This window comes from Oryctolagus cuniculus, chromosome 1, assembly GCF_051225735.1.
Source record: "Oryctolagus cuniculus isolate XC-2025 breed Fujian yellow rabbit chromosome 1, ASM5122573v1, whole genome shotgun sequence".
Taxonomy (NCBI): Eukaryota; Metazoa; Chordata; class Mammalia; order Lagomorpha; family Leporidae; genus Oryctolagus; species Oryctolagus cuniculus.
This window is the reverse complement of record NC_142867.1, coordinates 86,447,380-86,475,185: the sequence shown is the minus strand read 5'-3', so window position 1 is coordinate 86,475,185 and position 27,806 is coordinate 86,447,380. Positions and strand designations below refer to the sequence as shown.

At 49.4% G+C, this 27,806-nt stretch overlaps 2 protein-coding genes and 2 pseudogenes across 2 annotated transcripts; 2 read left to right on the top strand and 2 right to left on the bottom strand.

Annotated features, from left to right (window-relative positions):
- Positions 1–362: 362 nt before the first annotated feature.
- On the bottom strand, positions 363–2,887 carry LOC100347712 (lysine-specific demethylase 4D-like). The gene has a single exon (XM_002708441.5). It carries the CDS (start codon positions 2,885–2,887, stop codon positions 1,013–1,015), a length of 1,875 nt encoding a protein of 624 aa, XP_002708487.3. The 3' UTR covers positions 363–1,012.
- Positions 2,888–3,091: 204 nt separating this feature from the next.
- On the top strand, positions 3,092–5,378 carry LOC127484812 (intestinal-type alkaline phosphatase pseudogene; annotated as a pseudogene).
- Positions 5,379–17,541: 12,163 nt separating this feature from the next.
- Positions 17,542–20,145, bottom strand: LOC149128508 (lysine-specific demethylase 4D-like). The gene has a single exon (XM_089312045.1). It carries the CDS (start codon positions 20,106–20,108, stop codon positions 18,234–18,236), a length of 1,875 nt encoding a protein of 624 aa, XP_089168171.1. The 5' UTR covers positions 20,109–20,145; the 3' UTR covers positions 17,542–18,233.
- Positions 20,146–20,809: 664 nt separating this feature from the next.
- Positions 20,810–22,392, top strand: LOC149128507 (intestinal-type alkaline phosphatase pseudogene; annotated as a pseudogene).
- The last annotated feature ends 5,414 nt before the right edge of the window (positions 22,393–27,806 follow it).

The window sequence follows — 27,806 nt, the reverse complement described above, 5'->3', positions numbered from 1 at the left end:
CCAATTGTTAAAGCAACAATGGGAGTCACTGGGTACATGCTCCCCACATAGGATCTCTGTCCTTAATGTGTTTTACTATGAAACTTAAAGACAACACTACTAGTCGAACAACACCCTATACCTTGTGTGGTTGTGTGAGTGCAGCCTGTTGAAATCCTTGCTTAGTGTATACTGAGTTGATCCTCTGTATATGAAGGTAATTGAAAATGAAACTCGATGAAGGGCAGGATGGGAGAGGGAGTGAGAGAGGGGAGGGTCGCAGGAGGGAGGGAGGTTGGGGGGGCAAGCCACAACAATACACAAGTTGCACTTTGTAAATTCACATTTATTAAAGAAGAAAAAGGAAAAAAAAAGAAAGATAATGGTGAAGCGGAACCTAAGACAGGAAGATGGAGTTACCAGCAGATGACAGATACCAGCCCCCACCCCATTTTCAAATAAAGTTAAAAAAAAATAAAAAAGATTTACTGGTTGGTAGACTCAACTGGTTAAAAGTCTTGCCTGAGCAGTGGTGGGAGGGTGGGGGAGGCACAGCAGCAGAAGTGTGAGGTCACTTCCCTCTGGGTCATGTCAATAGCCAGAGGAGGCCAGGGTCAGCGACTACAAGTCCAGATGCAACTTGGGGATGAAGAGGTTCAGTCAGATTCTCAACATCGTCCAGTGCTGGCTCAACAGATGGTGGGGCTGGAGGCACAGCACGGCGGGGGGGGGGGACACTAGGAAAAGGTGGATGCCACGGTAGGAAGCACAGGCACCTCCACGTTCTGACTGGGCTGAGTGTCCTTGAGAGCAACTCTGGCAGCCTATAGGGTGGTGAGGTTCTCCTCAGTGGTCACTGGGAGCCCTCCTGCTTGTCATCATAGGAGAAAGCATTGGGAAGCTGTGGAAATATATTAGTTCTTGGAGGTAAAAGGTCTGCACTGGGCCAGAATTCCCACATGGCTGGAACCTTCCTCTCCCTAAGGTTAGTGTCACATTGGGCAACATCTTCAGCAGCCATGGGCTCCAAATACTAAGAGCATCCATTCATGGCAAAAATATCTTCAAGACTCAAGGGTGCTGCTCCCTCTGGTGTTTCTAGTTCCAGGGGATCACAGTCAGGGACACTGGCTGCATCCAGATTCCTAGAGACATAAGAGTGATCCATCCTCACAACATTGCCAAGAGTAGCCCAGTCCCTAGCAGTGTCTGTGGGAAACCTTCTCCGAGGTACGGTACTACTGGGTGATGTCAGCGGCACGGTGTCAGGGAGATCCACTGGAATGTGGTCCAAGGAGAACAGGCAAGGGCCAGGGTGCATTGGATGGTCGGAATCCAATGGGGGCCCCAAGGGCTGAAGATCGGGGGCACAGCAACAGCCAGAAGCCTTGGAAAGAGGCTGGAGCTCAGGGGTCACGGGAGCTGTGTTGACCATCAAAACCCCATGCTCCAGCAGGGACTGGGCCTCTGCACCAGGAGCTGTGTGTGCAGCACCCGAGAACAGCGTCTTGGCTGGAACCTGCAGGATAGGCTGTTGAGCCTCCAAGTGCTGAAAACGACTCCCACGACCACGACCACGTCTACCAGTTAAGGCACGAGGACCTGGGCTGAGTAGACCGGGGATCTCCAATGGTACCCAATCAGGCTTCCGTGAGCTACTAGCACCAGCAGCAACAGGCTGGCCTGCAGTGCCTCTAGTACACAAGAATTGCACCGAAACAGGACCCACGGGGGCAGACTGGACACTCCCATCACCTTCCTCCAGAGGCTGTCTAGGGCATCGAGCCCGAGGGCTCTCGCGGCGCCTTCTGCCTGGCGCGCGACTCCCTGTTGCTTGCACCCTGCTCCCAGTGGTCAGCTTCCGCATATTTTGATTCTTCTGCACACCCACGCGGGCTTGCGCCTTCTGCCACAGCTCATAGCGCTCGGGTTGCAGGATACGAACGAAGGGGTCCATGTCAAAGGTGACCCTGGCCTTCCCACAACTACACTGAGAGGCCACTTTGCCATAGTCGATCCAGCGCGGGGTGGCGAAATTGATGGCTTCGGCGCAGTTGAAGCCGTGGTTGAACCCCGCGTGGTAGCCGTAAGGAAAGGTCACCATGAACTCGCCAGCCTGCTGAGTGACGCGGCGGAAGGGGATGCCGTTCTGCCGCAGGACGCTGGGCGAGATGAGGGCCACCTTGTGCCGCAGGAAGGCCTGGCAGCTGCGGGAACTGCCCGGGAACAGCTGCCCGGCCAGGCGCTCCAGGCGCCGCCCGTGCTCCGGGGGCACCGCGTACCACGTCTTGGGCTCCCCGAAGTGCAGGTAGTTGATGCTGTACAGGTCCATGTCCTCCGTGTGCCAGGCGAACGTGGTCTTCCACATGCCAAAGTACAGGTAGGGCGTGTTGACGCCCTCGATGACGACGCCGCACTCCTGCGCCAGCAGGTCCAGAGGCGAGCCCAGGCGCCTGAGGTTCCAGTGTGCCGTGCTTTCATCAAACAGAGAGCCGCTGATGTCAGCGCCGTAGATCGGGGCATCGTAGACACGGGTCTTCCAGTACTTTTGCTCCAACTCTTCGAAAGTCAGGTGCGCTGGGGTCTGGTATTTTGTGCTGGTGGCCAGCTGGCGATACTGTCTCAGGGTCATGGCTCTCCTCTTTCTGTGGAACTGAGTGAAGACACCTGCCCCGCCATAGGCCTTCTGCTGGAGGGGGCGGGCTATCAAGATGTCATCCATGTCGTCGTAGCTCTGTCTGGCCCTCCACTCCTTGGGTGGGATGACCTTGGCCAGGCCTCCTCGGTGTGCACCCTGAGATTCCATCTGAGCGATAAATTGGTTGAAGTCCATAAACTCCTCCATGGTTGGGTAGAATGTCATGATGCGGCAGCTGGGGTTCTGGGGGCCGGAGCTCTCAGGCGTCATGGCTGCAAGACAGGAAAGTGGGCGACTCTGAGTCCCCAGGTGTGTTCTAGATCGTCCCCCTAGAATTTCCCCCAGAGGATCTTCTCTACGTAGTCTCTCTTTAGTAAAGATGGATTCATTCATTTCACAGGCAGAATGACAGACACACAGAGAAATAGAGAGAAACAGAGAGGGAGGTCTTCCATCTGCCTATTCACTCCCCAAATGGCCACAACGGTCACAGTGGAAATCAAAGACCGGAGCTTCTTCCGGGTGTCCCAGGTTGGTGCAGTGGTCCACGCACTTGGGCCATCTTCCACTGCTTTCCCAGGCTGTCAGCAGGGAGCTGGATTGGCAATAGAGCTCCCAGTACTCGAACCTGAGCCCCTACGGGCTGCTTTGCCACACACAGACGCTTAACCTCCTAAGCCGCAGCGTTGGCCCCTCTGCTTTTTATTCTAAGTGGCTTCATTTATAGGTGAAGCAGTGACACACACTGAACTTTTGAAGAAATGAGAGGCTCACTTCCCAGGCTTATTAATTCAATAGCAGGACTTCACTGTGGACAGGCCCAGGCCCACAGGGCAGTCTCCCGGTGGAGCAGGCTCCTCACCCATGTCCTGACTCAGTCAGGACTTTCACTGTCTCTGAGGTCTGTCCTGATCCCTGGTAGCTCCTCACCCCACTACGTCAGAAGGTCCTCAAGGAAGTCTACACGCTAACCTTCAATAAAGAATGGAGGTGGGGAGGCCCGGTGTCCTGGGCTGGCCGCACCGACACCATCCAGTCCAGCAGGGGACCTGGCTGCTGCCGCTGCTGTCACCACTCCTGAGCCTGAGGCCTCAGCCTGCCCAGACTTCTGGAACCAAGAGGCAAAGGAGGCCCTGGCTGCCATCAGGAAGATGCACCCCATCCAGACGGCCACCAAGAACCCCATCCTCTTCCTGGGAGTCGGGATGGGGGTTTCCATAGTGACAGCCACATGGTCCTTAAGGGGCAGATGAGGGGCAACCTGGGGCCCGAGATACCTTCTGCCATGGGCCACTTCCCACACCTGCTCCATTCAAGACCTACAACGTGAAAAATAGGTGCCAGAGAGTGCTGGCATAGCCACAGCCTACCTGTGCGTGGTCAAGGCCAATGTAAAGACCATTGGCCTGGTTACGACCAGTACAACACAATCCAGGGCAACGAGGTGCTCTCTCGGGGATGTACAGGGCCAAGAAGGGAAGTGGGTGGGGTGCTGGTGACACCACCCGGTGCAGCACACCTCACCAGCAGAACACAGGTGCTCACTGTGAACCACAACTGGTACTCGGTGCTGGTGCCACTGCCTGCCTCGGTGCTGCAGCAGAGCTGCCAGGACACTGCCACACACGTGGTCTCCAACACGGACATCAACAAGATCCTGGGCGGGGGCGCAAGTACATGTTTCCTAAGGGGACCCCAGGCCCTGAGTACCCAAGTGACTCCAGCCAGAATGGGACCAGCTTGGACGGGCAGAACCTGGTGCAGGAGGAGTGGCTGACAAAGCAGCAGGGGCCCCAGTGTGTGTGGAACCACGCAAGCTCATGCGGGCGGCTCAGGACTGCAGGCTGACCCACCTCATGGGTCTCTTTGAACCCTCAGACATGAAATATGAGACCGAAGGAGAGCCCCAGCAGGACCCCTCCCTGATGATCCTGACCAAGGCTGCCGTGCACCTGCTGAGCCCGAACCCCCTCGGTTTCTTCCTCTTTGTGGAGGGGGTCCTCCGCGAGCACGTCACCACCAGGGTGTAGCTCATCAGGCGCTCACTGAGACTGCCATTGAGAGGGCGGCCAGCTCACCAGCGAGCGGGACACGCTGACCCCAGTCACCCCCGACCACCCCCCATCTTCTCCTTTGGGGGCTACACATGAGGGGCAGCTCCATCTTTGCGCTGGCTCTGAGCAAGGCCTTGGACGGCAAGAACTACACCTCCATCCTGGAGGGCAACCATCTGGGCTAAGCTCTGAGAGGGGGCAGCCGCCGAGACCTGAACGAGACTCAGAGCAGGTACCCCCGGGTACCAGCAGCTGGCAGCCGTGGGCAGACGCACAGCGGCGAGGACGTGGCGCTGCTGGCGCGAGGGCCGCCGGCTCACCTGGTGCATGGCATGCAGGAGCAGTGCTACACGCCCAAGTCCTTCCTCCTCCAAGTCTGGAGCCCTACACAGACTGCTCCCTGCTGCCCCCCGGCGGTCGCAACAATGCCGCGGGCCCTGGCTGCCATGGCTGGCAGGGCGCAGCTCCAGCTGTTCCTGCTAGGGCCGCAGCGCCCTGACCTGCCCGGCCCCACGACCTTCTCCCACCCCACGGCGCCCACTGCGGAACCCTTCGCCCGCACCAGGTGTTCCCTCCACCGCCCCCGTATGAGGTCCTCAGCCCAGGTCTTGCTCAGCGCTGTCACCTCCCGACCCCTAGCCGTGCCTCTTCCCGCCACTTTCTTCTCCTTCCATAAAGCAAAGTCAGTTAAAAAGATTGATAGATGATAGAGAGAGAGAGAGAGAGAGAGAGAGAGAGAGAGAGAGAGGCCCGAGCTGTAGAGCGGGTTAAGTATCCTGCCTGCTGGCAACACTTATGGGCGCCGGTTCGAGAACCGCTCCACTTCCAATCCAGTTCCCTCCGATGGCCTGGGAAATAGCAGAAGACGGCACAAAGGCTTGGGCCCCTGCATCCCTGTGTGGGAAGGCAGGAGCAAAGCTCCTAGCTCTTGGCTTCCCATCGGCCCAACTCCGCAGTTGTAGCCTTTTGGGGAGTGAAGGAGCAGATAGAAGACCTCTCTCTGTGTCCATCCTCTCTGTCTGTATGTAACTCTGCCTCTCGAGTAATTAAATAAATCTTAAAAAGATAAAAAAAGAACGAAAAATACTTTATCGTAAGTGGTGCAAATCACCACTGAGGTACCATCAAGCCAAACAGAATTGCAAAGGCGATGTTCCTGTCAGATTTGAAGCTTAAATAAGCACGCGTCTAAAGGAGGGGGCCACTGGGTGAAGAAAAACAAGCTTGGAAATAGTGAGTTAGGTACTCCACAAGCGTGTCAATGAATTAGTGTCAAAGCAAAAGTAAGTTTCCAAAAACAATAAACAGAAGCAATGATTATCGACAGTACAACTAACACGGCTGATGACAAGAATCGAAGATTATTCTTGGTACAAAAAAGGAACCACAGAGGAGTAACTCTTTACAAGAAAATAAGAAAATGCATATAAAGCATATTAGGATAAAATATGGCAATGCTAAACGTCTCCCAAAGGCATTTTTAAAGTTGAAATGGAGTCTTCAACACTTTTAGCATAAGGACTTTCTCAAAAGCACAGGCACCAAATACGGTCTAACAGAATAAGAAATTGAGCTACCTGCCGTGGACGAAATCCTGATCCAGGTGAACACACTCTAGGACTCAGAGAGAGGTGGTTTCCCGTGGCCGCTGCAGTCGCAAGGAGGCTCCATCTCTCCGCGCTTCCTTCTGGCTTTATACCTGGGCCAGGTTCGAATCCAATCAGCCCTCAGCTCAGGAAATCCCAGAGCTGGGTTTCTGTCTGACAGCCCAGCTTCATTTTGCCCCACCCTTTGCGTTGACATTTGTAGCCAAACTCAAAGGAACATCAGAGTTGAAAATCAAGTGTTGGGGACAGGCAACCTTGACAGATACAACCAAAGAAATCCCAGGGAGCAACACGAATATCAAACGAATGGAGCAGGTACTTTGTGAAAAGCTTCATTGGGAAGGAAGAGTGACAGCAACCTGTCTTGCATCTGCTGGCTCCCTCCCCAGCTGGGAGCCACAGGCAGGGCTGGGCCAGGCTGAGCCCAGGAGCCAGGAATTCCATCCTGGTCTCCCCCAAGAGGGGCAGGGGCTGGAGTACTTGGGCCATTCCCACAGCTTTCCCAGGTGCAGTGGCAGAAAGCTGGAGTGGAAGGGGAGTGGCCAGAACATGCACTATGGGAGGTCAGCCCTGTAGGGTGTGAACTAATCCTTTCTCTCACCCTACAGGCCCCTAAGGGGACATTTTACACAAAAGTCCTTTTCAAAGTTTTTGCAAAATTCCTTTCTTTAAAATACAATTATTTTAGTGTTAAAAATTGATATAGAAACATAGTTTTTCTTAATATTTTTTTGGCAGGCAGAGTTAGACAGTGAGAGAGAGACAGAGACAGAGAGAAAGGTCTTCCTTCTGTTGGTTCACCCCCCAAATGGCTGCTATGGCCATTGTGCTATGGCTGGCACATTGTGCCGATCCCAAGCCAGGAGCCAGGTGCCTCCTCCTGGTCTCCCATGTGGGTGCAGGGCCAAAAGACCTGGGCCATCCTCCACTGCCTTCCTGGGCCACAGCAGAGAGCTGGACTGGAAGACGAGCAACCGGGACAAAATCTGGCGCCCCAATTGGGACTAGAACCGGGGCTGCCAGCACCACAGGCAGAGGATTAGCCAAGTGAGCCTCGGCGCCAGCCTCTTAATACATTTCTAGCAACTTTTAGAAGATCCTTCATAGTTAAGAAAAAGACGCATTCGGTAGAAAGGATTCAAGTGAGTTCAGTAGGAAAGGACTAAAGTGAAGAAGGTGGAGCCGAGGCTGTGTTGCCTCCACTTAGGGCTCCAGCAGCCCACAGCTGTGCGGGACTCCTGGCTGCTCTGTTTCCAGTGCAGCTCCCTGCTAGCCTCCCTGGAAGATCTCCTCTTTGCTCTGTTTCTTCCCCTCTCTCGGTCACTCTGCCTTTCAAATAAATTAAAAGAACACCACTTAATAAGTAGATGTTGTGTATGTGACTACATACCAAAAACCTGTTTTTTTTTTTTTTTTTAAAAAAAAGACAAAAAGTGATTATGGTATGCGGCTAACTACCCAGCACTGAGACTCTAACTGGCACCCATATGGGATGCTGCCATTGCAGGTGGTGGTGTTTCCCGCTAGGCCATAGCACCAGTCCCATGAATAGCTATTACACAATGTACACATGCATCAAGACATCACACAGAATCACATTAATATGTGCAATTTGATACATCCGCTACATTCTTATTAAATTAATGAAAACGCATTGAAATAGTGTCTTCTGCACGCAGTACTTGACGATAAACAACTATTTCTAATGTATGTATTCATTTTTCATTCTAATTTCAGTGTGCTCATTCTATTCATAAAAATGTGTATTGTCAAACAGCATGTCATGTGCTGGCAGCAGCCTCATTCAAGTGTACTTCAAAGCTCTGTGGAAGGGGCCGGCGCTGTGGCACAGCGGGTAAAGCCGATGTCTAGGACCTATGGGGCCAGCATCCCACATGGGTGCTGGTTCCAGTCCAGGCGACTCCTCATCAGGTCCAGCTCCCTGTTATTGTACCTGGGTATGCCACAGAGGATGGCCCCAGGACTGCACCCACATGGGAGACGCAGAAGCAGCTCCTGGCTCCTGGCTCCTGGCTCCTGGCTTAGGATCGTCTCAGCTCTGGAGGTTGAGGCCATTAGGGAGTGAACCAGAGGATCACTGCCTCTCTCTAACTCTGCCTTTCGAATGCATGAATACATCTTTCAAAAAGAGAAGGACACATCTTGGAAAACGTGTATGTGAATGCACACTTGACCATTCAAACTGTTCTGCCCAAGTTTGTATCAGTTGAAACACTCTCTGCCTAGGAGGACAATTTACACTTTTCACTTTGTCAAGCTCTGGATGAGTATCAACTTTTGAGTGTTGTCCAATCGAGTGAGAGTGTAGTGGTATGTCATTCCGATTTGCATATGCAGGGACACTGCTGTTGCATAGCCGGTGAAAGCCACTGCCAGTCCTGCAAGCATCCCATATGGGCGCCAATTGAGTCCAGGGTGCTAAACTTCCAATCCTGCACTCTGCTGTGGCCTGGGAAAGCAGTGAAGATGGCCCAAGTGCTTGGGCCCCTGCGTAGCCGTGGGAGACCTGGAAGAGTCTCCTGGCTCCTGGCTTTGGAGCGGCGCAGCTCTGGCCCTTGTGGCCAATTGGGGAGTGAACCAGCAGATGGAAGACCTCTCTCTCTCTCTCTCTGTCTGCCTCTCCTTCTCTCTCTGTTTAACACTGACTTTCAAGCAAATAACTAAATCTTAAAAGAAAATTAAACTTAACACCTGCTTCCTCGTGGCTGATATGCCCGTGAGCATTTTACTAAAGAGTCTGGGGCTGTAATTCTGGGCAGCCAAGAATCCCTCTTAGGGTGAAGATCAGGGGAGAAAAGGAAGACGAGACTCTCCCCACCCCGGGTTGTCCTACTATTCCGTTTCTACCAACTGCAACAATAAAATACATTTTGCCACCTGCCTTCCTGCACATATAACCTTCATTTTGTATTAGGGATGCCTCTAAATTCTATATATTTTGCTAGACATGTATCAAGTATTTCTTCTTCAGTAAAATGCTGACTTTGGTACTAAATAGTAACTAAATAAAAAGTCTGCATCTTCAGAGGGTATGCAGCTTCCTCGTGGTGGTATGTTTTGAAACAAGGCCTACCTAGGCTTGAATTTTGTCAGCTGCCATTGGCATTCATGAGTACTTGATCCTATCACTTTTGTTCTGACTGCATTGCTAGGATAAGCTTATTCCTACATTTTCTTTTTAAACCTGCTTGGAAAAAAAACTTACACTAAATTCATTCAGTGAAGTTTATTTGAGCAATTCAAACAACTTCAGCAACAAGAATACAAAAATACAATCATTGACTACCTTTCATCTACTCTGCTTCATATACAATTCAAGTTTAAAAACACGCCAAGGAGTTCTCGTTTCTCTTTGCATGAGGAATACATAACAGGCAGAAATCAGAAATGCCAGTCAGGTACTAGGTCTCCAGTGGGGACAGGCCAGGACGAATCCTCCCGTGGCTGGGAACTTTACAGGTTCTGAGGGTCAGGGGCCACTGCACAGTCACAGAGCAGATGGTCAAGGGCTCAGGGGCTGAAGAGCGTTCACTGGTGCTGAATTTGGCTCATGCCACCAGAAAGCGCCTCCCTGTGGCTTGAGCCAGAGGGGACTAGCATCAGGCACACCAGGGCCGGGGGCAAGCACAGACGCAGCCAAGGTTCTGGAGGCGCAAGTGCGGCGCACCACCCCATCCTCTGCCTGATTCCCAGGAGACGCCCAGTCCCCAGCAGTGTCCCTGCAGAAGCTTCTGAATGGCTGCACGCTGGTGCTGGGAGGAGTCAGCGGCACCACGTCAGGGAGACCCACGGTGATGCTGTCTAAGGAGAGCAGGCTTTCTCAGGCTACTGCAGGGAGCTTGATTGGTAGTGGAACAGCCTAGATTCAAACTGGCACCCATATGGGATGATGGCTTTGTAGGTGGTGGTTGGCTCGCTAGGCTATAGCACCAGTCCCATGATTGGATGTTGCACAAATGGGCACATGCATCAAGACATCACATAGAATTCTTGTTAATATGTACAATTTCATACATCCACTAAATTTTTTTAAATTAACAGGACACTTTTAAATAATGACTTATGTACATAGTACTTGATGATAAACAACTATTTCTAATGCATGTGTCATTATTCATTTTAATTTTAGGTTGTGCTCATTCTATTCATAAAAAAAGTTTATTGAAAAGCAACATGTCATGTGCTGGCAGCAGGCTCATTCAAGTGTACTTCAAAATTTTGTGGAAGGGGCCAGGTCTGTTGCACGCAGGTAAAGCCAATGTTTATGACTGGTGGGGCCAACATCTCACAACATCCCACATGGGTTCTGGTTCTAGTCTGGGCTACTCCTCATCAGGTCCAACTCCCATACCTGTTCTCAGAGCCATAGTACATGGTTCCAGGAAGTCCACAGATAGAACTAGCATCTATCATACCAAAGGCAAGATGCTTATTTCTTGTGTTTGTGAGTTCTGGCATGCAGAGGAGCACATTGTCCCCAGGAGAACACCAGCAGTTCCATGAACTGTCAACTGAGATGATCATCTGCCCATGTCTTGCTGCTCACATCACTGAATAACTACACAAAGGACTACAGTGTCAGCAGGATTACAATGTCACCAGGGGCGTTGGATCTTTTCCCTTCCAAGGAAGTTCTGCTTTGCCAAAAAATGGGAACCAGAATTAGTACTGCAGGCCAGAAACCCTAAAGAGGAGACTCTGAGAGGTCAGCAATCTGGTGGTTTGGTAGAAACGCCCTTACGGCCCTCATCTGAGGGAAGGAGGGAGGAAAGGGAAGCAGGTTTGAGCAGAGGGAACAGTGGAGCTGCGGTGCAGTTCCAAAGACAGTCTCTGCAATCCTGCAGGGAGCTCTGGGGATGAGTGGCCTTGGAAGTTGTCCTGAATTGCGCGGAGACAGCCATGCTTTTATGTTCCAGCAAGGAGCTGTGACCCGGAGTGCACCAAGCTGGGAAGAGGGATGACCTTGGGTGAGGCAGCTCCCACAGCCAAAGGTGCTGGCAAGCTGAAGGCTATCTGCCTCCTGCACTCCCGGGGCATTAGGGCTTTAAGAAAGGACAAAGAGGCTCAAGGTCTTATCACATAAAAGTTGACTTCTTGCTCATCCAAATCTGCTGTGGGTGCAGCAGCTCTCCAGGACAGCTCTCTTCCAAGTGATGAGAATGTCATCAAAGTCACTGAACTGGCTAAAATAACAAATCAGATCCTATGTACATTTCACCACAATAAAATATTTAAAAATTACATATTTCTGAAAACTGTACTTTCATTGTGAAATTTAGCTGTTAGCAGTATAAAGAGCTCTTGCATGTACCTTTTCTCTCAATTCATTTGTTGATATTATGATATGCAATTCTCATTTTCTTTTTGTTTGCAGCTGGATAATAACAGGCAAATTCAGCATATAGCCAGGAGTCTGAACAGGATAGACCAGAAGAGAAATTCACCGTGACACATTGTGGCTACACTCAGCTCAGCGACACACAAAGAACAAATCCTAAAATGTGCCAGAGAGAAATGACAAATTACATTCAGGGGTAAGTTAATCAGACTCACCCCAGACTTCTCATCACAAACACTACAGGCAAGGAGACAATGGCATGATATATTTCAAGTTTTTTTTTTTTTTTCTTTTGACAGGCAGACTGGACAGTGAGAGAGAGAGACAGAGAGAAAGGTCTTCCTTTTTGCCGTTGGTTCACCCTCCAATGGCCCCGTGGCCAGCGTGCTGCGGGCGGCGCACCGTGCTGATCCGAAGGCGGGAGCCAGGTGCTTCTCCTGGTTTCCCATGGGGTGCAGGGCCCAAGCACTTGGGCCATCCTCCACTGCACTCCCGGGCCACAGTAGAGAGCTGGCCTGGAAGAGGGGCAACCGAGACAGAAACTGGTGCCCCAACCGGGACTAGAACCCGGTGTGCCAGCACCGCAAGGTGGAGGATTAGCCTATTTAGCCGAGGCGCCGGCCTATTTCGAGTTTTAAAAGACGAACAATGCCAACCTAGAATACTAAAGCTATCATTTATATTAAAGCAAAGCTATCATTTATGAATAAAGGGGAAATAAAGATCTTCCAAGACAAACAGAAATTGAAAGAATTTGTATCCATGCATCCAACCCTACAACACTTGTTCAAAGACGTGCTGCACACAGAAATACAAAAACAAGAACTTCACTACAAAAAAAAAAGCGAATGTAGAATAAGCTACAAACAAAGTTCAAAATACATAAACAGCTCGTTTCAGGAAACATGACTGGGAAAAGACAGTACTTAACAGTAATCACACTGAATGTGAATGGTCTTAATTTTACTACCAAGAGACACAGACTAGCTGATTGGAACAAGAAAGAGAATCCATCTATATGCTGCCTTCAGGAGACACACATTATCAGCAAAGATGTACGCAGACTGAAAGTGAAAGGATGGAAAAAGATACTCCAAGCTAACAGAAATTAAAAAAGAGCTGGTGTGGCCATCCTGATATCAGACAAAATAGACTTTAACATAAAAACTATTAAAAGAGACAGTGAAGGGCACTATATAATGATTAAAGGATCTATCCAACAGGAAGGCGTTACTATTATAAATGTATATGCACCTAATTACAGGGCGCCTGGCTACCTGAAAGAATTACTAAAGGATTTAAAGGGAGAGATAGATTCAAATACAATAGTAACAGAGGACCTCAACACCCCACTCTCACCAATGGACAGATCAACCAGTCAGAAATTCAACAAGGAAGCAACAGAGCTAATTGACGCCATAGACCAAATAGACCTAATAGATATCTTCAGAACCTCCCACCCCACAGCCACAGAATTCACGTATTTCTCCCAGTACATGGAACGTTCTCTAGGATTAACCATATGCTAGGCCATAAAGGGAGCCTCCACAAATTCAAAAAAATTGAAACTATACCATGCAGCTTCTCAGACCATAGCACAGTGAAACTTGAAATTAACAACCCAAGAATCTCTACACCATATGCAAACATATGGAGAATGGACAACATGACCCTGAATGAACAGTGGGTCATCAAAGAAATTAAAAGAGAAATAAAAAGATTTTAGAAACAAATAAAAATGATAACACAACCAATCAAAATCTGTGGGACACAGCAAAAGCAGTGCTAAGAGGAAAGTTTATAGCAATTGGTGCCTACATCAAGAAGCTGCAAAGGAACCAAACAAAAGAACTCTCCATGCACCTCAAGGATTTAGAAAAACAGCAGCAAATCAAGCCCAAATCTAGCAGGAGGAAAGAAATACTAAAGATTAGAGAAGAAATAAACAGAATTGAAATAAACAAACAAAAAAAATACAAAAGATCAACAAAACCAGAAGCTGCTTCTTTGAAAAAAATAAACATAATCAACACACCATTGGCCCAACTAACAAAAAAAGGAGAGAGAAGACCCAAATCTGTAAAATCAAAGATAGTAATGGAAATGTAACAACAGACACAACAGAAATAAAAAGAATCATCAGAAACCACTACAAAGAGATGTATGCTAACAAATTGGGGAACCTGGAAGAAATGGATAGATTCCTGGACACATACAACCTGCCTAAACTGAGCTGTAAAGATATAGAAAATCTAAACAGACCCATAACCATGGAAGAAACTGAATCAGTAATAAACGCACTACCAAAAAAAGAAGAGCCCAGGACCGGATGGCTTCACCACCGAATTTTACCAGACATTTAGAGAACAACTAACCCCAGTTCTTCTCAAATTATTCAAAAAAATTGAAAGGGAGGGAATCCTCCCAAATTCTTTCTATGAAGCCAAAATCACCTTAATTCCTAAGCCCAGAAGAGACACAACAGAGAAAGAAAACTACAGACCTATCTCCCTGATGAACATAGATGCAAAAATACTCAACAAAATTCTGGCAAACCAAATCCAACTGCACATCAGACAGATCATCCACCCAGACCAAGTGGGATTTATCCCTGGTATGCAGGGATGGTTCAATATTTGAAAGTCAATCAATGTAATACATCACATTACAAATTGAGAAACAAAAATCATATGATTATCTAAATAGATGCAGAGAAAGCATTTGGCAAAATACAATACCCTTTCATGATGAAAACCCTAAGCAAATTGGGGTTAGAAGGAACATTCCTCAACACCATTAAGGCAATTTATGATAAACCAATGGCCAGCATCATATTGAATGGGGAAAAGTTGGAGGCATTTACATTGAAAACAGACACCAGACAGGGATGCCCACTCTCACCATTGCTATTCAATATAGTCCTAGAAGTGTTAGCCAGGGCCATCAGGCAAGAAAAAGAAATTAAAGGGATACAAATGGGAAAGGAGGAAGTTAAACTATCCCTATTTGCAGATGACATGATACTATATATAGGGGACCCGATAAATTCCTGTAAGAGACTATTGGAACTCATAGAAGAGTTTGCTAAAGTAGCAGGATACAAAGTCAACGCTCAAAAAAAAAAAAAAATCAACAGCCTTTGTATACACAGACAATGCCATGGCCGAGGAAGAACTTCTAAGATCAATCCCATTCACAATAGCCACAAAAACAATAAAGTACCTTGGAATAAATTTAACCAAGGATGTCAAAGACCTCTATGATGAAAATTACAAAACACTAAAGAAAGAAATAGAAGATGACACAAAAAAAATGGAAAAACCTGCCATGCTCATGGATTGGAAGAATCAATATCATCAAAATGATTCTCTCATCACTCTCCCAAAAGCAATTTACAAGTTCAATGCAATACCAATCAAAATACCAAAGTCATTCTTCAAAGACCTAGAAAAAACAATGCTGAAATTCATATGGAGAAACAGGGGACCAAGAATAGCTAAAGCAATCCTATACAATAAAAACAAAGCTGGAGGCATCACAATTCCAGACTTCAAGACATACTACAGGCAGTTATAATCAAAACAGCCTGGTACTGGTACAAAAACAGATGGATAGACCAATGGAACAGAATAAAAACATTGGAGATCAATCCAAACATCTATTACCAACTCATATTTGACAAAGGACCTAAAACCAACCCCTGAAACAAGGACAGCCTCTTCAACAAATGGTGCTGGGAAAACTGGATGTCCACATGTTGAAGTATGAAGCCAGACCCCTACCTTACACCTTATACAAAAATCCACTCAACATGGATCAAAGAACTAGAGATATGCCACGACACCATGAAACTAATTGAGAGCATAGGGGAAACCCTTCAAGATATTGGAACAAAGAATTCCTGGAGAAGACCCGAGAGGCATGGGTAATCAAAGGTAAAATAAACAAATGGGATTACCTCAAATTGAAAAGTTTCTTTACAGCAAAGGAAACAGGAAAGTGAAGAGGCAACCAACAGAATGGGAGACATTATTCGCAAACTACACAACTGCAACAGCATTAACAACTAGAATCCATAAAACGATCAAGAAACACATAGAATCAAAACAAACAACCCAATAAAAAGATGGGACAAGGACCTTAACAGACATTTTTCAAAAGAGGAATTCCAAATGGCCAATAGACACATGAAAAAATGCTCAGGATCCCTAGCCATCAGAGAAATGCAGATCAAAACCACAATGAGGTTTCACCTCACTCTGGTTAGATTGGCTTACATACAGAAATCAACCAACAATAGATGCTGGTGAGGATGTGGGGGAAAAGGGAATGCAAACTGGTAAAGCCACTATGGAAGACAGTTTGGAGAGTCCTCAGAAACCTGAATATAGCACTACCACAGGACCCAGCCATCCCACTCCTTGGAATTTACCCAAATGCAATTAAAGGGGAGAACAAAAGAGCCATTTGCACCTCAATATTTGTTGCAGCTCAATTCACAATAGCTAAGACATGGAAGCAACCTAAAATGTCCATCAATGGATGACTGGATAAAGAAACTATGGGATATGTACTCTATGGAACACTGTACAGCAGTAAAAAACAATGAAATCTGGGCATTTACAACAAAATGGAGGGAGCTGGAAAACATCATGCTGAGTGAAATAAGCCAGTCCAAAAGGGACAAATATCATATGTTCTCCCTGATGGATGGCAACTAAACGAGCATGTAAAATGATACCCATTGAAGTGCAGTGGACACTACAAGAGACAATGACATGATCAGCCCTTGTCTAGACTGTTGAGGAACAACTTACATTTTTATTCCTTTCAGTATTTTGTTGTTGCTGTTGTTGTTGTTCTGTTTGTTCTACTTAATACCACTGGTTGAACTCTGTAATCACACACAATCATTCTTAGGCGTTTAAAATTAACAGAAAAGTGATCTCTGTTAAATATAGGAGTGGGAATAAGAGAGGGAGGAGATACATAGGTCGGCACATGCTCACTCGGACTTACCTCCAATGGTGGAACTAGAAATGTGCCAGGGGATTTCAACTCAATCTTATCAAGGAGGCATGTACCAATGCTAGCGCACTTGGTAAAAAGTATAAGTACATAACCGATCAGAAAGATAGCGTAAGTGTCGAAGAGATTTCACAAATTAGACCAGTGTAAGCAAATAATGAAGGATAGAATTAAAAGGGAGGGAATGATCCTGCGGGGGAAGCAGGACACACAGCAGACTCATAGAATGGCAAACACCCCAAACAGCACTCCAGCATCACAGTCAACCCTTGGGGCATTCGAATCTGGCTAAAAGGCCCATGGGAGTCTCACAGGCATGGAAAGCCATGACACGGTGGAAAAAATAGCCTAAATGAAAGACCCTGGTGAACAAGACCCCAGCAGAAGGAACAGGCCATCAAGGAGGGATGCGCCTTTCTTCAAATGGAGGAAGGAGCCTCCACTGTGATACGACCTTGACTAAACGAGTTCAGAGTCGGTGAACTCAAGGGGCTTCCATAGGCTAGACAGCTCATGGCAAGAGCTTTGGGGGATTGCTGACGTCATAAATAAGAGTGCCAATTGTTAAAGCAACAATGGGAGTCACTGGGTACATGCTCCCCACATAGGATCTCTGTCCTTAATGTGTTTTAAAATGAAACTTAAAGACAACACTACTAGTCGAACAACACCCTATACCTTGTGCGGTTGTGTGAGTGCAGCCTGTTGAAATCCTTGCTTAGTGTATACTGAGTTGATCCTCTGTATATGAAGGTAATTGAAAATGAAACTCGATGAAGGGCAGGATGGGAGAGGGAGTGAGAGAGGGGAGGGTCGCAGGAGGGAGGGAGGTTGGGGGGGCAAGCCACAACAATACACAAGTTGCACTTCGTAAATTCACATTTATTAAAGAAGAAAAAGGAAAAAAAAGAAAGATAATGGTGAAGCGGAACCTAAGACAGGAAGATGGAGTTACCAGCAGATGACAGATACCAGCCCCCACCCCATTTTCAAATAAAGTTAAAAAAAATAAAAAAGATTTACTGGTTGGTAGACTCAACTGGTTAAAAGTCTTGCCTGAGCAGTGGTGGGAGGGTGGGGGAGGCACAGCAGCAGAAGTGTGAGGTCACTTCCCTCTGGGTCATGTCAATAGCCAGAGGAGGCCAGGGTCAGCGACTACAAGTCCAGATGCAACTTGGAGATGAAGAGGTTCAGTCAGATTCTCAACATCGTCCGGTGCTGGCTCAACAGATGGTGGGGCTGGAGGCACAGCACGGCGGGGGGGGGGGGACACTAGGAAAAGGTGGATGCCATGGTAGGAAGCACAGGCACCTCCACGTTCTGACTGGGCTGAGTGTCCTTGAGAGCAACTCTGGCAGCCTATAGGGTGGTGAGGTTCTCCTCAGTGGTCACTGGGAGCCCTCCTGCTTGTCATCATAGGAGAAAGCATTGGGAAGCCGTGGAAATATATTAGTTCTTGGAGGTAAAAGGTCTGCACTGGGCCAGAATTACCACATGGCTGGAACCTTCCTCTCCCTAAGGTTAGTGTCACATTGGGCAACATCTTCAGCAGCCATGGGCTCCAAAGATTAAGAGCATCCATTCATGGCAAAAATATCTTCAGGACTCAAGGGTGCTGCTCCCTCTGGTGTTTCTAGTTCCAGGGGATCACAGTCAGGGACACTGGCTGCATCCAGATTCCTAGAGACATAAGAGTGATCCATCCTCACAACATTGCCAAGAGTAGCCCAGTCCCTAGCAGTGTCTGTGGGAAACCTTCTCCGAGGTACGGTACTACTGGGTGATGTCAGCGGCACGGTGTCAGGGAGATCCACTGGAATGTGGTCCAAGGAGAGCAGGCAAGGGCCAGGGTGCATTGGATGGTCGGAATCCAATGGGGGCCCCAAGGGCTGAAGATCGGGGGCACAGCAACAGCCAGAAGCCTTGGAAAGAGGCTGGAGCTCAGGGGTCACGGGAGCTGTGTTGACCATCAAAACCCCATGCTCCAGCAGGGACTGGGCCTCTGCATCAGGAGCTGTGTGTGCAGCACCCGAGAACAGCGTCTTGGTTGGAACCTGCAGGATAGGCTGTTGAGCCTCCAAGTGCTGAAAACGACTCCCACGACCACGACCACGTCTACCAGTTAAGGCACGAGGACCTGGGCTGAGTAGACCGGGGATCTCCAATGGTACCCAATCAGGCTTCTGTGAGCTGCTAGCACCAGCAGCAACAGGCTGGCCAGCAGAGCCTCTAGTACACAAGAATTGCACCGAAACAGGACCCACGGGGGCAGACTGGACACTCCCATCACCTTCCTCCAGAGGCTGTCTAGGGCATCGAGGCCGACGGCTCTCGCGGCGCCTTCTGCCTGGCGCGCGACTCCCTGTTGCTTGCACCCTGCTCCCAGTGGTCAGCTTCCGCATATTTTGATTCTTCTGCACACCCACGCGGGCTTGCGCCTTCTGCCACAGCTCGTAGCGCTCGGGTTGCAGGATACGAACGAAGGGGTCCATGTCAAAGGTGACCCTGGCCTTCCCACAACTACACTGAGAGGCCACTTTGCCATACTCGATCCAGCGCGGGGTGGCGAAATTGATGGCTTCGGCGCAGTTGAAGCCGTGGTTGAACCCCGCGTGGTAGCCGTAAGGAAAGGTCACCATGAACTCGCCAGCCTGCTGAGTGACGCGGTGGAAGGGGATGCCGTTCTGCCGCAGGACGCTGGGCGAGATGAGGGCCACCTTGTGCCGCAGGAAGGCCTGGCAGCTGTGGGAACTGCCCGGGAACAGCTGCCCAGCCAGGCGCTCCAGGCGCCGCCCGTGCTCCGGGGGCACCGCGTACCACGTCTTGGGCTCCCCGAAGTGCAGGTAGTTGATGCTGTACAGGTCCATGTCCTCCGTGTGCCAGGCGAACGTGGTCTTCCACATGCCAAAGTACAGGTAGGGCGTGTTGACGCCCTCGATGACGACGCCGCACTCCTGCGCCAGCAGGTCCAGAGGCGAGCCCAGGCGCCTGAGGTTCCAGTGTGCCGTGTTTTCATCAAACAGAGAGCCGCTGATGCCAGCGCCGTAGATCGGGGCATCGTAGACACGGGTCTTCCAGTACTTTTGCTCCAACTCTTCGAAAGTCAGGTGCGCTGGGGTCTGGTATTTTGTGCTGGTGGCCAGCTGGCGATACTGTCTCAGGGTCATGGCTCTCCTCTTTCTGTGGAACTGAGTGAAGACACCTGCCCCGCCATAGGCCTTCTGCTGGAGGGGGCGGGCTATCAAGATGTCATCCATGTCGTCGTAGCTCTGTCTGGCCCTCCACTCCTTGGGTGGGATGACCTTGGCCAGGCCTCCTCGGTGTGCACCCTGAGATTCCATCTGAGCGATAAATTGGTTGAAGTCCATAAACTCCTCCATGGTTGGGTAGAATGTCATGATGTGGCAGCTGGGGTTCTGGGGGCCGGAGCTCTCAGGCGTCATGGCTGCAAGACAGGAAAGTGGGCGACTCTGAGTCCCCAGGTGTGTTCTAGATCGTCCCCCTAGAGTTTCCCCCAGAGGATCTTCTCTACGTAGTCTCTCTTTAGTAAAGATGGATTCATTCATTTCACAGGCAGAATGACAGACACACAGAGAAATAGAGAGAAACAGAGAGGGAGGTCTTCCACCTGCCTATTCACTCCCCAAATGGCCACAACGGTCACAGTGGAAATCAAAGACCGGAGCTTCTTCCGGGTGTCCCAGGTTGGTGCAGTGGTCCACGCACTTGGGCCATCTTCCACTGCTTTCCCAGGCTGTCAGCAGGGAGCTGGATTGGCAATAGAGCTCCCAGTACTCGAACCTGAGCCCCTACGGGCTGCTTTGCCACACACAGACGCTTAACCTCCTAAGCTGCAGCGTTGGCCCCTCTGCTTTTTATTCTAAGTGGCTTCATTTATAGGTGAAGCAGTGACACACACTGAACTTTTGAAGAAATGAGAGGTTCATGTCCCAGGCTTGTTAATTCAATAGCAGGACTTCACTGTGGACAGGCCCAGGCCCACAGGGCAGTCTCCCGGTGGAGCAGGCTCCTCACCCATGTCCTGACTCAGTCAGGACTTTCACTGTCTCTGAGGTCTGTCCTGATCCCTGGTAGCTCCTCACCCCACTACGTCAGAAGGTCCTCAAGGAAGTCTACACGCTAACCTTCAATAAAGAATGGAGGTGGGGAGGCCCGGTGTCCTGGGCTGGCCGCACCGACACCATCCAGTCCAGCAGGGGACCTGGCTGCTGCCGCTGCTGTCACCGCTCCTGAGCCTGAGGCCTCAGCCTGCCCAGACGTCTGGAACCAAGAGGCAAAGGAGGCCCTGGCTGCCATCAGGAAGATGCACCCCATCCAGAAGGCCACCAAGAACCCCATCCTCTTCCTGGGAGCCGGGATGGGGGTTTCCATAGTGACAGCCACATGGTCCTTAAGGGGCAGATGAGGGGCAACTTGGGGCCCGAGATACCTTCTGCCATGGGCCACTTCCCACACCTGCTCCATCCAAGACCTACAACATGAAAAATAGGTGCCAGAGAGTGCTGGCATAGCCACAGCCTACCTGTGCGTGGTCAAGGCCAATGTAAAGACCATTGGCCTGGTTACGACCAGTACAACACAATCCAGGGCAACGAGGTGCTCTCTCGGGGATGTACAGGGCCAAGAAGGGAAGTGGGTGGGGTGCTGGTGACACCACCTGGTGCAGCACACCTCACCAGCAGAACACAGGTGCTCACTGTGAACCACAACTGGTACTCGGTGCTGGTGCCACTGCCTGCCTCGGTGCTGCAGCAGAGCTGCCAGGACACTGCCACACACGTGGTCTCCAACACGGACATCAACAAGATCCTGGGCAGGGGCGCAAGTACATGTTTCCTAAGGGGACCCCAGGCCCTGAGTACCCAAGTGACTCCAGCCAGAATGGGACCAGCTTGGACGGGCAGAACCTGGTGCAGGAGGAGTGGCTGACAAAGCAGCAGGGGCCCCAGTGTGTGTGGAACCACGCAAGCTCATGCGGGCGGCTCAGGACTGCAGGCTGACCCACCTCATGGGTCTCTTTGAACCCTCAGACATGAAATATGAGACCGAAGGAGAGCCCCAGCAGGACCCCTCCCTGATGATCCTGACCAAGGCTGCCGTGCACCTGCTGAGCCCGAACCCCCTCGGTTTCTTCCTCTTTGTGGAGGGGGTCCTCCGCGAGCACGTCACCACCAGGGTGTAGCTCATCAGGCGCTCACTGAGACTGCCATTGAGAGGGCGGCCAGCTCAGCAGCGAGCGGGACACGCTGACCCCAGTCACCCCCGACCACCCCCCATCTTCTCCTTTGGGGGCTACACATGAGGGGCAGCTCCATCTTTGCGCTGGCTCTGAGCAAGGCCTTGGACGGCAAGAACTACACCTCCATCCTGGAGGGCAACCATCTGGGCTAAGCTCTGAGAGGGGGCAGCCGCCGAGACCTGAACGAAACTCAGAGCAGGTACCCCCGGGTACCAGCAGCTGGCAGCCGTGGGCAGACGCACAGCGGCGAGGACGTGGCGCTGCTGGCGCGAGGGCCGCCGGCTCACCTGGTGCATGGCATGCAGGAGCAGTGCTACACCGCCCAAGTCCTTCCTCCTCCAAGTCTGGAGCCCTACACAGACTGCTCCCTGCTGCCCCCCGGCGGTCGCAACAATGCCGCGGGCCCTGGCTGCCATGGCTGGCAGGGCGCAGCTCCAGCTGTTCCTGCTAGGGCCGCAGCGCCCTGACCTGCCCGGCCCCACGACCTTCTCCCACCCCACGGCGCCCACTGCGGAACCCTTCGCCCGCACCAGGTGTTCCCTCCACCGCCCCCGTATGAGGTCCTCAGCCCAGGTCTTGCTCAGCGCTGTCACCTCCCGACCCCTAGCCGTGCCTCTTCCCGCCACTTTCTTCTCCTTCGATAAAGCAAAGTCAGTTAAAAAGATTGATAGATGATAGAGAGAGAGAGAGAGAGAGAGAGAGAGAGAGAGAGGCCCGAGCTGTAGAGCGGGTTAAGTATCCCGCCTGCTGGCAACACTTATGGGCGCCGGTTCGAGAACCGCTCCACTTCCAATCCAGTTCCCTCCGATGGCCTGGGAAATAGCAGAAGACGGCACAAAGGCTTGGGCCCCTGCATCCCTGTGTGGGAAGGCAGGAGCAAAGCTCCTAGCTCTTGGCTTCCCATCGGCCCAACTCCGCAGTTGTAGCCTTTTGGGGAGTGAAGGAGCAGATAGAAGACCTCTCTCTGTGTCCATCCTCTCTGTCTGTATGTAACTCTGCCTCTCAAGTAATTAAATAAATCTTAAAAAGATAAAAAAAAAGAACGAAAAATACTTTATCGTAAGTGGTGCAAATCACCACTGAGGTACCATCAAGCCAAACAGAATTGCAAAGGCGATGTTCCTGTCAGATTTGAAGCTTAAATAAGCACGCGTCTAAAGGAGGGGGCCACTGGGTGAAGAAAAACAAGCTTGGAAATAGTGAGTTAGGTACTCCACAAGCGTGTCAATGAATTGGTGCCAAAGCAAAAGTAAGTTTCCAAAAACAATAAACAGAAGCAATGATTATCGACAGTACAACTAACACGGCTGATGACAAGAATCGAAGATTATTCTTGGTACAAAAAAGGAACCACAGAGGAGTAACTCTTTACAAGAAAATAAGAAAATGCATATAAAGCATATTAGGATAAAATATGGCAATGCTAAACGTCTCCCAAAGGCATTTTTAAAGTTGAAATTGAGTCTTCAACACTTTTAGCATAAGGACTTTCTCAAAAGCACAGGCACCAAATATCGTCCAACAGAATAAGAAATTGAGCTACCTGCCGTGGATGAAATCCTGATCCAGGTGAACACACTCTAGGACTCAGAGAGAGGTGGTTTCCCGTGGCCGCTGCAGTCGCAAGGAGGCTCCATCTCTCCGCGCTTCCTTCTGGCTTTATACCTGGGCAAGGTTCTAATCCAATCAGCCCTCAGCTCAGGAAATCCCAGAGCTGGGTTTCTGTCTGACAGCCAGCTTCATTTTGCCCCACCCTTTGCGTTGACATTTGTAGCCAAACTCAAAGGAACATCAGAGTGGAAAATCAAGTGTTGGGGACAGACAACCTTGACAGATACAACCAAAGAAATCCCAGGGAGCAACACGAATATCAAACGAATGGAGCGGGTACTTTGTGAAAAGCTTCATTGGGAAGGAAGAGTGACAGCAACCTGTCTTGCATCTGCTGGCTCCCTCCCCAGCTGGGAGCCACAGGCAGGGCTGGGCCAGGCTGAGCCCAGGAGCCAGGAATTCCATCCTGGTCTCCCCCAAGAGGGGCAGGGGCTGGAGTACTTGGGCCATTCCCACAGCTTTCCCAGGTGCAGTGGCAGAAAGCTGGAGTGGAAGGGGAGTGGCCAGAACATGCACTATGGGAGGTCAGCCCTGTAGGGTGTGAACTAATCCTTTCTCTCACCCTACAGGCCCCTAAGGGGACATTTTACACAAAAGTCCTTTTCAAAGTTTTTGCAAAATTCCTTTCTTTAAAATACAATTATTTTAGTGTTAAAAATTGATATAGAAACATAGTTTTTCTTTCTTTTTTTTTTTTTTCGCAGGCAGGCAGAGTTAGACAGTGAGAGAGAGACAGAGAGAGAGAGAAAGGTCTTCCTTCTGTTGTTTCACCTCTCAAATGGCTGCCATGGCCATCCCGTTGCGGCTGGCACATTGTGCCGATCCCAAGCCAGGAGCCAGGTGCCTCCTCCTGGTCTCCCATGTGGGTGCAGGGCCCAAGGACCTGGGCCATCCTCCATTGCCTTCCTGGGCCACAGCAGAGAGCTGGACTGGAAGATGAGCAACTGGGACAGAATCCAGCGCCCCAATTGGGACTAGAACCGGGGCTGCCAGCACCACAGGCAGAGGATTAGCCAAGTGAGCCTCGGCGCCAGCCTCTTAATACATTTCTAGCAACTTTTAGAAGATCCTTCATAGTTAAGAAAAAGACGCATTCGGTAGAAAGGATTCAAGTGAGTTCAGTAGGAAAGGACTAAAGTGAAGAAGGTGGAGCCGAGGCTGTGTTGCCTCCACTTAGGGCTCCAGCAGCCCACAGCTGTGCGGGACTCCTGGCTGCTCTGTTTCCAGTGCAGCTCCCTGCTAGCCTCCCTGGAAGATCTCCTCTTTGCTCTGTTTCTTCCCCTCTCTCGGTCACTCTGCCTTTCAAATAAATTAAAAGAACACCACTTAATAAATAGAAGTTGTGTATGTGACTACATACCAAAAACCTTTAAAAAAAAAAAAAGAAAAATAAAAAAAACTGATTATGTTATGCAGCTAACCACACAGCACTGAGACTCTGAAAACTGATTTCAAGCTGAAACACCTCAGTTTCCAATCATCCTGGCAGGTGTTTTTTCCAACACCATTTCTTCAGAAACTGCTACATAGAGCAATGAAAATAAGTAATCTGATAGAAATACATACTCATAAAATTATCTTAAAAACCAATCAATTAGAAAAGGGCCTAACAAAAAGGATTTTAATCCTTTTAACAACAAGACCAAGATTCCAATATGGAAATCTAAGAATGACATGTACTTAAAGTTTGTTCGCTCTATGCATAAACAAATGAGATACTCAACCAAGAAGTGCTTTCTGATAGAAAATCATCATTTTAATGTTTTATGCCATAAGGGAAAACACAACAGAAAACGTGTCACTTGCTGCTGATCTAAAACCTTGATTGCAAAAGCAGATATTCAGGGCCAAGAAATGAAACATGCCGTATCAGGGGCAAGCTGTTTATGATCCCCTGAAATTCTGGTTCACTGGGTTCCCATCGTGGCCCAGGGCGTCCACCCATGCTCTGTAAGGCTGGCATTCCGTATTAGAGCACTGGAAGTCCTGGTAGCTCCACTCTGACCTATCTCTCTGATAATACACCTGGGAAAGCAGCAGGGAAAGGATCAAATCCTTGGGCCCCTGCACCCACATGGGAGACCCCGGAGAAGCTCCTGGCTCCTGGCTCCAGGCCGGCCTGTTGCAGCCACTTGGGGAGTGGAATAGCAGATGGAAGATCCTTGTCTCTCTCCTCTCTCTCAGTAACTCTGCCTTTCCAATAAAAAATGAATCCAAAAAAACAAACAAACAAACAAACAAACAAAAAGAGGGTGGGGAGGGCTCACTCTTATTCTGTCTCTCTGCCTGACAGCTCAATAAAAGTTAACAAGGATGGAAAAAAGTAGTATGAAGAACAGGTACTAACTTACAGCCAGGTAGGAATAAAGAAGTTGTAGTGTTTTGTTGAGAGTAGAAAGACTATAGACAATATCTAGTATATTTCTCTATAAAAAGAAGGACAAAGAAGATAGGCATGTGGAAATCAGATCAAAATGAAATGTGAAATGCTGCAGGAGATAGATGTATGCATCATGATTGGATTTGCTTTAACGATTTATTTTTTGAAAGGCAGAGTTACAGAGAGGAAGAGACAGAAAGAGGTTTTTCCATGAGCTGGTTCACTCTGCAGAGGGCTCCAATGGCTAGAAATAAACCCACTCAAGGCCAGGAGCCAGGAGATTCTTCCAGGTCTCCCACATGGGTGCTGGGACCCAAGGATTTGGGCCATCTTCCACTGCATTCCCAGGCCAAGCAGAGAGCTGGATCAGAAGTGGAGCAGTCGGGACTCAAACTGGAACCCATATGGGATGCTGCCATTGCAGGTGGTGGTGTTGCCCGCTAGGCCATAGCACCAGTCCTATGATTGGCTATTACACAATATACACATGCATTAAGATATCACATGGCATCCCATTAATATGTACAATTTTATACATCTGCTAAATTTTTAAAACGCAATTAAATAGTGTCTTATGCATGCAGTACTTGACGATAAACAACTATTTCTAATGTATGTATTCATTTTTCATTCAATGTCAGTGTGCTCATTCTATTCATAAAACTGTGTATTGTCAACCAGCATGTCATGTGCTGGCAGCAGCCTCATTCAAGTGTACTTCAAAGCTCTGTGGAAGGGGCCGGCGCTGTGGCACAGCGGGTAAAGCCGATGTCTAGGACCTATGGGGCCAACATCCCACATGGATGCTAGTTCCAGTCCAGGCGACTCCTCATCAGGTCCAGCTCCCTGTTATTTTACCTGGGTATGCCACAGAGGATGGTCCCAGGACTGCACCCACATGGGAGACGCAGAAGCAGCTCCTGGCTCCTGGCTCCTGGATCCTGGCATAGGATCGTCTCAGCTCTGGAGGTTGAGGCCATTAGGGAGTGAACCAGAGGATCACTGCCTCTCTCTAACTCTGCCTTTCGAATACATGAATACATCTTTCAAAAAGAGAAGGACACATCTTGGAAAACGTGTATGTGAATGCACACTTGACCATTCAAACTGTTTTGCCCAAGTTTGTATCAGTTGAAACACTCTCTGCCTAGGAGGACAATTTACGCTTTTCACTTTGTCAAGCTCTGGATGAGTATCAACTTTTGAGTGTTGTCCAATCGAGTGAGAGTGTAGTGGTATGTCATTCCGATTTGCATATGCAGGGAGACTGCTGTGGCATAGCAGGGAAAAGCCACTGCCAGTCCTGCAAGCATCCCATATGGGCGCCGATTGAGTCCAGGGTGCTAAACTTCCAATCCTGCTCTCTGCTGTGGCCTGGGAAAGCAGTGAAGATGGCCCAAGTGCTTGGGCCCCTGCGTAGCCGTGGGAGACCTGGAAGAGTCTCCTGGCTCCTGGCTTTGGAGCGGCGCAGCTCTGGCCCTTGTGGCCAATTGGGGAGTGAACCAGCAGATGGAAGACCTCTCTCTCTCTCTGCCTCTCCTTCTCTCTCTGTTTAACACTGACTTTCAAGCAAATAACTAAATTAAAAAAAAATAAACTTATCATCTGCTTCCTCATGGCCGACATGCCCGTGAGCATTTTACTAAAGAGTCTGGGGCTGTAATTCTGGGCAGCCAAGAATCCCTCTTAGGGTGAAGATCAGGGGAGAAAAGGAAGACGAGACTCTCCCCACCCCGGGTTGTCCTACTATTCCGTTTCTACCAACTGCAACAACAAAATACATTTTGCCACCTGCCTTCCTGTACATATAACCTTCATTTTGTATTAGGGATGCCTCTAAATTCTATATATTTTGCTAGACATGTATCAAGTATTTCTTCTTCAGTAAAA